The sequence below is a fragment of the Mercenaria mercenaria genome, chromosome 10, assembly GCF_021730395.1.
Source record: "Mercenaria mercenaria strain notata chromosome 10, MADL_Memer_1, whole genome shotgun sequence".
NCBI lineage: Eukaryota > Metazoa > Mollusca > Bivalvia > Venerida > Veneridae > Mercenaria > Mercenaria mercenaria.
The window spans coordinates 14,581,219-14,593,930 of NC_069370.1; the positions used below are offsets into that span (position 1 = coordinate 14,581,219).

Consider the following 12,712-nt stretch of genomic DNA (forward strand, 5'->3'; position numbering starts at 1 on the left):
TATTGAGTACACGACCCCTACTGACATTGGAGTCACCAGGTCAAAGGTCAAGGTCACCAGGTCAAAGGTCAAGGCACTGAGGGGGCATTTGTCACCATTAGTGACAGCTCTTGTAATTTTGTTATATTGCTGCTGTCTATAGGGAAGTTAGATTCTTGCATTTGACTGTTCTAATAACCTGTTTTGAACTTGTTAACTTCCATTTAATGTCCTCTGTTGATCTGTAAACACAATTTGACGAGAGATGGCAGGTTATAAGTGTTTGTGTATGCCAGTTTCTGGTTTAACCTTTAGCCTGCTGGTGGAAAGTGATTCTGCCTTTGCAACCAGTGCAGACCAAGATCATCCTGCACATCCGTGCAGATGTGCAGGATGATCTTGGTCCATATTGTTTGCTATTCAGTCAGTAAAAAATTTACAGTGTATGCCCCTTTGAAAATAAATGGTACTGCCCTAATTGAATGATGGACCAGTCCATTTTAGAAACTTTGCAGGGTAAAGGTTAAACAGTATTTGTTACTGATTTCACATACACTTAATTTGATAATCACATTAATTCAAATAATCTTGTTACAACCTTTCATAATCACACATTAAGAAATCAATTGTTCTTTTCATTTTAAACAGAGACATAATAAGTAATATTTTGACATAATTATTCAGGTCTGTTGTACCTACTGGCATAATAGGAGAGGCAAACTTCAAACTCTGTATATTGGAAACATGTTACACAGAAAAATGGTCCAAATTGTTCTTGAAAATCTTAGTAAAGATGCTTACAAACAAGAATGATATTCTTTACATGTAATCTGAAGAGGAAAATATTGTTATGGGAAAGTATGAGAATGTTTAAAAGTTAGTGCAGAAATTTTGGAAATCAAGAGGAATTTCCTGTAATTTGCAAAAAAATAAAACTAAAAGCTAAATATTTAATATATGTTATCAAAAAGGGATCAGGTAAATTGATGAATCCTTGCACTGCATAGTAAAGCATGGCTACAGCAGTACATTACTTTACTATAAATTTGTCTAACATTAAAACATCTCAGATGTGCTTGATAGAAGATGCAGCATACCAGGAATAAGAATATGACCCAAACTTTTCCCCAGAAAATAATATGAGCCACACCATGAAAAAACCAACATAGTGCATTTGTGACCAGCATAGATCCGGACCAGCCTCACATCCATGCAGTCTGGTCAGGATCCATGCTGTTCGCTGTTTCTCTAATTGCAATAGGCTTTGAAAGCAAACAGCATGGATCCTGACCAGACTGCATGGATGTGCAAATGCACTATGTCGGTTTTCTCATGGTGCGACATAGTTATAAATATACTTGATTAGTTAATATGTTTAAGTGATCATTTCCTGTACATTTCAACAGTCATAAATAATGACAAAAAGAAGTTTGAATGTATTTGATTAAATGCAGATAAATACCAGGAATAGCATAGCAGTTAAAATGAGATCAATTGTTCAAGGTCAAGTTTTGCTAGGTATTTGTGTATGGGATATCATGGTGTGTTTTGCTGTCCGTAGGAACTACTTGAAATTTAGTAGTACTGAAAAGTGCCGGTATGATGTGATAACAACCATACATGAATTAAAATTGAATAAAAGAAAAAACAACTCAAAGAAACTTCTTGACGAATTAAGAATGCAGAGTGCATAGTTAAATCTCGCCCAAAGATGAGTGATGCTTCCGCTGCAATGCTTGACCTTTTATTGGCAAAACATGATTTTGTAAAATAAATATTTCTGCATAGTAGGAGGTAGTAACCAGGAAACCTGGCACCAATAAAATCAAATGATTACATTGTACTATTGTTTTAGGACAAAGTGTCAGCAAAACAGAACTGTATAACAAATACATGTATTACAAGGATGAACATTAATTAGCTGGTACAATAATATTTACATTTTATTAAGTTTTATCAGCAGATATCATCATGCCCACTAATTGGGCTCTCTCATACCAATAAACCTGCCTTTCTTTGCCCCATGGCACCAATTTTTGTGGGTTTTGTGGTGCACGGATGCGCGGTGCGGTTCAAACGATTAGTTGTCAGCTTTTAAATTTGTTATCCTTTGATTCAGCAAACCAGTTTGGATTTGTAGGACCAGGGTTTAGATTATCAGAGTTAAACATCTGTGTCACTTGGAAATCAAATATCTCCAGTTTGGTCTCTTCCTGATTCAATGTTGTAATCATTGTTTACATTCCACTTCATATAAAAGAAATCATAAATTTGTAAATTGATTGTTCATGAAGGGTAGCCAGGTTTCGATATGATAAAGTTTGATCGGTAGCAATGTTATTATATTTACTAAGGATTGAAGCGCAATAATCAGTTACAATTGAAAGAGAAGAAATTTCCAAGGCCTTGCCAAATTTATACATAGATTTTCAGAACAGCCTCTTCCAAAATTTCATTTTTGGAGAGAAAAAATCATCTGAATCCATAATAGTTAGAGCCTTGATAATTGGCAGGTGATACCAGGGTTTTATATTTTACCGTAATTGTACCAGTTATGGCCCTAGGTTGAAAACATGTGTATAATGTAGGCTAATATAAAGAAAGTTTTAATATCTTCTTCCCTGAATCCAAAATAGCTAGAGCCTACCTTGCTATTTATATAAACCTAACATTACTTGTACCATTACATTATACAAACACACTTGAAGCCTTGTACACAGGTGAGCGCTTTAGGGTCAGTGACCCTCTTGTAAAATTTTCAGACCGATTATAAAAACAAAAAAAGAAAATCAGGACACTTAGTATGGAGAAAGAGTATAAAATTATAGGGGATCAATCCCTCTACTATAACATGCGATATATACCAAATGAGATATACTATCAAATTAAAGAATGTGGTCTTCCGGCACGTGCACAGAGCGTCTGACATCGGGTTCTTTGGGAGAATACGCTTAATCCTAGTGTGTAATAAGCGTCCACGTAACTTGTCCAAACCGCTGTAATAAGCGTCCACGTAACTTGTCCGAACCGCAACGTCTTGCACATCAGTAAAAATGGGCAGTATTGTTTTTTATTCCAAAATCTACCTTTAAATTTCTGAGCAAGCTGATTGACTGTAACGATTTTCGATTAAGGCATTGCCTTATTTCATATTATTATTATGATAATTAAGTGTTATTATCTCCCTTTGACAGGGTTTCTGGAAAAGGAAATAAAGAAAGATGGTATACCGATGTTAGATACTGGGGATAATCCAGATGCTCCACAGCCTCGGGAAATGATTGACCTAGAGGTAAATGTTCTTCTAATACAGAATATGGATTCAAACTGAATGCATGATTTGTTTTGTGTGCAACATTGGCTGTAGGAGACATACTTGGTATGAATAAGCCAAGGTATTGAACCCATATCCTGAAATTTGTCAGGTACTTTTTTAACAAGAACACTAAGTGGTACGTTCTAAGAAAAATTTTCAAACTCGGACAAATGTCCATGGTCTACCTGTTGTTTATCATTTGCTTTTCCATGGTTCAGACTTCAGGTGTGCAGGAATTGAATAACAAGGATGAAAACTATCCAAGCTTTTGAATGGTGGTAAATCAGACAATAATCCACAGAAAGGCCTGGTTTATTTTAAGTTAAACATGCTTATTAAAACATAACTAAGACTATGCTGGACTTTATTAATTTGAATTGTAATGAGCAGGACGTCATGTGGCCATTTGACATAATGTTCTCCCACTGAACTAGTCATTCAATTTTTGTTTATTGCAGATTGTACAATGCTTGACCTCCTTTGTTAAACTGACAGACGAATCAAACCATGTTAGCATGTTGATTTACTATGTGTTACTAAATAGAAAATAAGAAAATTTAATAAGAAATAATTTGAGAAGTTGAGTTGTCAGGCTTAGACATAGAGAACTTGGAAGTTTACCACTCTGTATTCCAGGCAACCTTTGAGAAGTTGGAGTCAGAAATGAGGGATGTTAACTCTAACACAGAAGCCCTGAAGAAAAATTTCCTAGAGCTTACAGAGCTTAAACACATCTTGAGAAAAACTCAGACATTCTTTGATGAGGTAGGTACTGTTACTGTTATAATCATTATAATATGCGGGATAAAGTAGTCCAAAATGTTATTGTTTATACGGTCTTTAAAGGACATATTTAAAATCTCATTAGATACATAGACTTATCCTTTTAAGACAGCCTTATGGTAGAGCACCTGCTGTGAGTGCGGGAGGTCGTGGGTTCGATCCCTGGCCGCGTCATGCTAAAGATGTAAAAATGGTACTACTAGTTTCCTTGCTTGGCACTCAGAGGATAGTGCTAGGACTGGTCAGCCCGGTGTCAGTATAATGTGACTTGGTGGGGTATCATGTCACATGTCTATGGCGTGATATTCCAGTGAGGCAGCACTATAAAGTTGGGTATTGTGCTCACTGCTACAAGTGGACACCATCGTTTATATGACTGAAAAATTGTTGACAAAGATGTTAAACCTGAACATACACATCCTTTTAAAGAAAATAGCACTAGACAGTACTTCCAGTAACATAGACTTTATAAAATGTGAAACATTTGGGGAAATGTGTACATTTTGTGATTTATGGGAGTGTATACCATTATATGGGAGGAGATTTGTGTATTATGTACATTTTGTATTTCTTTATGGATGTAAAACTGTTTTTGTTCTAATTAGTGAGTATTATTATTATTACTCTGATTGTTATTGTTACTTTTATTATTATTATTATTTTCATTAAATGTATTATATTATTGTTGTCCCTTTGTAACAATGTATTGTCAGACAAGACAAGATGTCATAGAAATTAGAATTTATATATATAATTTACTGTATATAACTATTTTGCTTCTGTTGTAGTTATTTTTTATTGTAATCCTATAGACTTAGTTTTTGTCAGTGTATTGTCAAAATATCTTCTACCAGGTGAACACTAGATGCAATATATTTTATCATTGGCATAGCACTGGGATGATAATATGAGCCATCCCATGAGAAAACCAACATAGTGGCTTTGCGACCAGCATGGATCCAGACCAGCCTGTGCATCCGCGCAGTCTGGTTAGGATCCATGCTGTTCGCTTTCAAAGCCTGTTGCAATTAGAGAAACCATTAGCGAACAGCATAGATCCTGATCAGACTGTGCAGATGCGCAGGCTGGTCTGAATCCATGCTGGTCACAAACTAGTCTGGCTACCGACTAGATAATCTTTTTTATTTTAGAAAAAATAATTCTTTTATATATTTTGACTTCATCAGTCTTGGCTCTGATTATCTAGTCTGGTAAACTCTGGTCAGAGCTTGTGACCGATATCTCATGATAAACCGTTAGCTGACCGATCACACAGTATGGCACACTGCAATAAATTTCTCCTATGGATAGAGATCTTAATCAGCATTTAGTTAACAGGTGGTGAGCACATGAGCTGAGGTTTAATTTTGTCTTTCATTTTAGTCTGGCTAGTTCTGATTATACACCAAAAAATTAAAAAGGTCAGAATTGCCCTTTGTCTTCAATCATAATTATGTAAAAACAATAATTCCTAAATGAAATCATATTAATAATTATAATAGTCTTCTTATTGGTTAGATTAAATAAATATGTGTAAACTATTTATACTATTGATACCAGTAAGTCTTATCTAATAGCACAGTGCATAATAAGAAAAGAAGTCATAGGCAGAATGAATATTTTAACAATGGATTCAGCTATTAGAGAAGGGATTAGAAGTTTTACAACGTAATTAATGATGATTTTAATTGATTTTTTAAGTTGAAAAAGTATGTGCAGTATACTATATATGCATTTTATGATGTGTTTTTGAATATTGTATTAAAATTTTCTAGTTAGTAAACATCTTAACCTCCCAGATTTGGTTAGGTTTTAGGGGCAAAAAAACACAGTAAAAACATGTTTTGACTGTTATATCCGTCTTGTTTGATTTCAGTCTTTGTCTGTATTTTGGGGACGGGATTTGGGATGTTTTCACTTTCATGGTTTACATGGAAACTTGTCTTTTTTTGCCCGGTAAAAATGCTGTATATTGAAATTCACAAAGGCTTTTGAATTTTGCAACTCGTTTCTTACGTTCATTGTCCTTATAGGTTTTGTAAGTACTAGTGACACGAGCTTTCAGTGTTGTTCGTTTCATAGTGTTGAACTCTGGCTGGAGAAGACAAATCCATTCCTCAACTTTACTGGCTGTAGCCTTGGACTTTGTAGCATACTGTACGAGTTCTACAACAATGCCGTTATTTAATGCACCAGTTGGAATTTCTTTGATGTTTCCATTATCAATATTTTCACACTCAAGATTGATGCCCTGACAGAAACTACCAGGAAAGGCCACAGATTCCATCATTCCAGAAACGATAAAAAGCACCAAACATCTCAGAAATCTGTAAAGAAATTAGGAAAAATATATTTAATGTGTTTCACTATTATTTTATGTTTACTAACAGAAAAATAAAGAAAGACGAATTTTTCATCCAAAAATTTGCATATCCGAATCTGGTATATTTTTGCAGGTGCTCGCGGCCGCTAGGCTGCGATTTCCAAACTTTATTCGACAATGTTGGCTTTAATATTATTTTTCATTACCAGAAACATTTTTAAATTTGTTCTTTTATTAGTTTTGCGATGAAATGATTCATATTATAAAAATAAACCTACATATTTACTTCAAAATTAAGATAGTTTGATCGGCGTTACGGACGAAACTCAAAGTCGTCCGCTAAGCCCATATTTCGTATCAAAATTAACACAATTCTGTAAGTCAGTTGAACATTATTTATTAGAAAATATAAGCATAAATGTATGAATAAATGTTTTCAATTTACATTTGATGGGGAAAAACAGTTTTTCAATGATTTATCGATCGATTTTATTTGGTTGATACATTTTTTCCTACTTTCAAAATGGCGGCGAGTTTTGGCGCGCGTCTCGCGCTTAGAAAACAAAGATCACCAATTTCTATAACAAAAGCGACGGGTCAAATCGCAATTGATTTTGATGAATTATATACCATTTTGAAGCTAAAATAATGGAGAATTTATTTATGTACATGATTTAAATATTTACCTGTAACTTTTTCTATAAACGGCGCTCAACTTCACTGAATCGTAGGTCGGCCATTTTTTGTTTCACAAAAAAATCAAAAGTAGCGTCGGATAGGTCATTCTTTTATCTGATTGGATAACATCACTTCATGAATATTCATTAAAAAACAATACTTCGCATTACCCGAACAATACATAGACCCCTAAAAGACCGCGTCCATTTACTGATCGTAAACGGTGATAAGAAATTTCAGGTTAAATCAGTAATCAACAAGTACATGATATAACAATTTTATTTAGATCAAAATGAAATTTATATCAAATTCAAGATAATTTATTTTGCTTTTAAAATATATAAATTTCAAAATGATTTGAATTATATTTCTTAACAAAATAATTATTTTAAAACAACCACCCCTTGAAAACCAGTGAATTCTGGATGGATTATTGGCTTATCAGTGGTTGCTACTTGTAGTATATATAAAAAGGTTTTATGGATAAAAAGCGTTGAGTGCATAGTATAAAGGTTTATGGTACATTCAACTTCATTTGCACAAACTCAGCCTGCTATGCTCTTGACCTATGGTCCTTATAAAACCTGGGTGTCAGACGTTTCACCCCCAAGACTGTTCCTCCCAAGACTTTTCCTCCCAAGACTTTTCACCCCCAATTTGGGAGTGAAATGTCTGGTGTTTTATAGCATAATGTTTGCAATAGATAGTTTACATCAAAAGACCATTTATTAACAAAATGATTATTTCTGTCTTTCATCATCAACAAATTATATAACAATGAGTCTGGTTGCTTAACAATTCGATACCAGTACTTGATTATGCGTACTTTACGTAACACCAACAAAGGTACTCTTCCAAATTCACCATATACAGCAGCATTTGATGTTTGCTGTCTTACACCTAGTAGTTGTTTTAAAAACTTTTTGTGAACACGTTCAATATCTGGTGAATTATGAAGACCCCAGACTTCAGATCCATAGTTAAGAATAGGCATGATCATAGAATTAAACAATTGTAATTTTTCAGATAAATCCAGAGGTAAATTATCGAAGAGAGAGTTTAGAGAGTATAGAGCCTTCGTAGCTTGCTCTGACAATGATTTTTGAGCTTGAAAGAAGCTACCATTAGATGAAATTGTTACACCTAAATAAGTAAATTTATCGACAATTTTAAGATTTCTGGTTATTATACATAAATACATCATTTTCTTTTCTGTTACCCTTTTTACATATCATAATAACTGATTTTTCAGGGTTAACAGTAATTCCCCATTTTTGGCAATACATATGTAATTTATCTAGTAATATCTGCAAACCGTTTTTAGTATATGAAAAAAGAACTGTGTCGTCAGCAAACAATAGCAGAAATATTTTTATCTCTTCCAGAGAAAATACTTCAACATTTTCCTCATATAAATAATCGTACATATCATTGGTAAAAAAGATAAATAACAGAGGAGACAATGGTTCTCCCTGTTTAACACCAGTGTTACATCCAAAATACTCAGTTATTGCACCATTCACCCTTACACATGATTTAACATTTTCGTACATAACTTTTAACATTTTAACAATTCTAGAAGAAGCTCCATATTTTATCAGTTTTAACCATATACCCTTAATTCAGTGTACATGTTATAGAATTATGGTCCGTAAAGTAACAAATTACTTTTATATATGCCCTTATATAACCTATACAAGATAAAAAAAAATATTTTGAATATCAAATAACAAAATATTTTACAATATTTTCAGTATTTTAAAAATTGGGGGTGAAATGTCTAGGGTTTGTAAAATTGGGGGTGAAAAGTCTTGGGAGGAAATGTCTTGGGGGTGAAATGTCTAGGGGAGGAAAAGTCTTGGGGGTGAAACGTCTGGAATTCATAAAACCTCTATCTTCATACGGTATACAATTAATGTGTTGTTTTTTTAATAAGCATAAAACTGTAATTCATATCATTTCCATACTTTCTTTAGTCAATTGCTGAGTAAGATATGTAGTACATCATGTTTCTCTAGAAAGCTTACCTAATTCAGTTGGTTCGAACTACTTATAGCTCGAATAAATTTGAGGATTTCTTTGTTTTTTGAGTAGAGAGTTTTGAGTTAAAAAAGTGAATTTCGAGTGAGTTTCGAGTAAGAAAAGTGAGTTTCGAGTTTAAACTCACCCCTGTGGGTTGGAAACGTTGCTAGTGGTGCAGAACTCTCGGGTGAGGAAGCCATCTAGTTGGATGGTTGTGCTTGAAGCAATGCATGGAGGGGTACCTGGGATCTTCCTTTAGAACCATGTATGGAGGGGCACCTGGGGTCTTCCTTTAGTACCATGCATGTTGGGGCACCTGGAGTCTTCCTTTAATACCATGCATGGAGGGGCACCTGGGCTTCCTTTAATACCATGTCTGGAGAGGCACTTGAGGTCTTTCTCTAGTTTTCCTCTTGTACCATGCATGGAGGGGTATGGCCGTAAAAACAGCCCCCCCCCCCCCCCCCCCCCCAATAATTTGACCAATTAAGTTAATTCTCTTAGCAATCTTTTGACAACGAGTCAATTTTAGCTGTGCCCTGCAGTTTTGTAGTTGTTTTTGATGTTTTAACAACCAAAATTGTTATAGGTCGTCTGACTTTCAAAATGTGTGCCGCCCTCCCGCCCCCACTCTAAAAATGCTTCCTACGTGCCTGACGGGCACCTGGATTCTTCCTCTAGTACCAGAAAGGCTGGAAAATCATCAAATGACACATTTTCCTGTCAATGTTATGTTTAACAAAAACACACACAATATGTAACTGTCTGGCAATGAAAGCCTTAATGCATGAATATTTGATCACCACCCGAAAGTAAATGCACCTACCTTCCAATCAAAATTTAACAGTGACTTAATGTTAATGAACATTTAATGGAGACCAAATGCAAGTGGTATTAGAAAACTTATTTTTCCCTGAAAAGATCAAATACCCAAAATTTTTATGCAGCTTCTTTAAGCCACGTCCTTTAACAAGTGCATGTACTTATTTCACATCTGCCAAATAAGAAGTGTATCTATTGTGAAACTGGCGAATTCACCCAGATTTTCCCCTTTTCAATAAAAACATATGAAAATGTACTCAGAATGTAAAACCCCTTATCTGATGCATTGTTTTATAAGAAGACTTATAATATTTTCTACAATTGTTCACAAGCACATACAGTAATTGTGGTCTAAACTGAAGTAAAACTCTTAAAAAGAAACTTTGAAAAATTAAACAAATTCCTTGAAAAACAGTACAAACTATTATCTGATGAATTGTTCTTCCACCGCTATAAACCATTTATCTACCTGGTACTAACAACATACCGGTAATTATTGGTTTTTAACCGATATTTGCGCTAAGTTCAGTGATTTGAATATCATTTTCTTTTCTTTAAAACAGTGCAAAAAAGCACTTACATATCTTAAAGATGATTATCTCTAAGTGAACTGAAAAAATAAGGCAATTAATTTGGATGGCAAGATATGGGAACCACAGACTGTGGTTTGAAATGAAATGGAATGGACTGAAATACATAGTTTGACGTGATATGCGTTCTAAATCCAGTTAGACCTCAGATTTTTCTGTTATTTCTCTTTTTTTATGTTCTGTTAGATTTGTGTATTTTTGGATATTTTATTTGTTGGTTAGAACACGACAGATATGCCATGTTCATTTATAATACTTTTTAGCAATGAATTATAAAAGATAATAGGTAACGGTAGATTTCTTGGAAGCACAGTACCACAAACACAGCCTCAAAGCCATGCATTTGCAAAGTAAGCCCACAACAATATATATATAAAAAACAATTTTTTAGAACGAATATCATTTAGTGCTGGTTTGTGAAGCATTTACACTTTTGACACATCAGTATAATACCGTCATAATAGTATTTATGCGGATGTTCAATAATTTTTACCAAAGTGCTTCCTGTAATCTACAGATCAAGGGATTGTTTATAAACATGTGTGAATGGCAATAAATATCCCAGAACCACCAGGTCATGTAACATGATCATTTTCAGCTGTAATAGCTTGACCTTAGATAAAGGTCGATCTCCAGAATTCAGGAGATGCTCAAACCAGATTTGCACAGACCGTATGTTTTGAGAATAAAAGGGACATAATGATACAAAATTTGTATTGCCTCAGGAGTTATCTCCTGTGAACAAAACATACGGTCTGAACACAGACTAGTCACAAACGCACTATGTTGGTTTTCTCATGGCATGGCTCATATAAAAATTTAGTGTTCATGACTTAAAGATATTTCATCTTATATGTAAGGCACTATTCCTCATTTTATTTCATATTTTTCATAGATTTTAACCAAATTCTGTTTAGTTGATGTTTTTCACTGTAAAAATATCATGTAAAAATAGATACATGTATTTCCAAATTTGGCGTTAATTTCTAGCTTTCGCCTTTGCAAAAGGTTTCAGGGACATCAGAAATCATTTTGTCTAAAAATATGGTATTGTTTTCAGCATGCATGTGGAGGTGAATGAAATTATTTGGCAGCAGAGTAGAATGGATCACCAATTTCATTTGGATATGTTGTAATTCTGTATTTAAGTTATTCAGGAGTTTGCTTGAATTTTATTGAATTTGTTTGCGTATTATGTGTTTTATATTTTGAGTTGAGTGGGTGGGGTAATTGTTGTGTTTTGTTGTAATATTTATCAGGCAGAACATCATCATATACAGGCAATGCATGAGCCAATTGTGACAGACGACAGCGTGGGACTGCTGGGAGAGGACATGGCACGCACAGGACAGGCACTTAAACTTGGGTAGGAACCAGTTTAGTTGTCATTTCTAGTTCTGCTTAATAGATTAATGATTATTGCTGGTGTATATTATCATGCCAAGATTTCATGGAAAGAGGAAACCATGAAAATATATATGGGAATTTTATTTTCCTATGTGGGTTTAATTTCATGGATATAGAAAACCATAAAAACAATGAAAATATGTCCCACATGTCAATGAAAATGGTTTCACATGTTGGTGACTTGTGTCGGCCAGTGGTTCTGGCGAGGCAAAAGCTTAACTTGCAGGGTCTGTATTCATCAACACTTTGGCTTAATAATGGCAAATATTAAGTTTGCCATAGCTTTGTGTATTTGAATATGTTTTATACTCAAACCTCAGTGTCACTTACAGTAGTTACAACCATAGCATTCCAGTTGGTATTCATGTAAAATGCAACTGAGACAAACATATGATCTGGAAAGGTCCACTGATAGTTGTTGTAAACTAAATATGAAACTTAATTATTGCTGTCTGGTTAGAGTCTTTGTAAAGTTTACATGAGTTTGAAATCCTTGGCAAGTTATGATGTAGCAGTTATGTTTTATATACAGGTTTGTAGCTGGAGTGATTCTACGAGAACGTATTCCAGCATTTGAGAGGATGTTGTGGCGTGTTTGTAGGGGCAACGTGTTCCTGAAACAAGCTGAAATAGATGCTCCTCTAGAGGACCCTGTCACTGTAAGTGCATAGCAGATACTTGAAGAATGAAGAGTTTGCTTCTTATTCTGCAGTCATTGGACATTGTACATAGACTAGATTATATATATCTATTAAAAGTTGGAGAAAACTGCTGTACAATGTCAGTACAAAA

At 34.4% G+C, this 12,712-nt stretch overlaps 1 protein-coding gene across 4 annotated transcripts in view; it reads left to right on the forward strand.

Annotated features, from left to right (window-relative positions):
- LOC123560057 (V-type proton ATPase 116 kDa subunit a 1-like) overlaps positions 1 to 12,712 on the forward strand; it is a 43,731-nt gene that overhangs the window by 5,334 nt on the left and 25,685 nt on the right. For 3 of the 4 annotated variants that reach the window (XM_045352306.2, XM_053552301.1, XM_053552303.1), the window contains exons 4-7: positions 3,174 to 3,271; positions 3,932 to 4,060; positions 11,773 to 11,879; positions 12,453 to 12,579. In XM_045352306.2, the coding sequence (XP_045208241.2) occupies positions 3,174 to 3,271; positions 3,932 to 4,060; positions 11,773 to 11,879; positions 12,453 to 12,579 (461 nt within the window). The remainder of the gene's footprint in view (positions 1 to 3,173; positions 3,272 to 3,931; positions 4,061 to 11,772; positions 11,880 to 12,452; positions 12,580 to 12,712) is intronic. The other variant, XM_053552302.1, reaches the window with a different exon arrangement.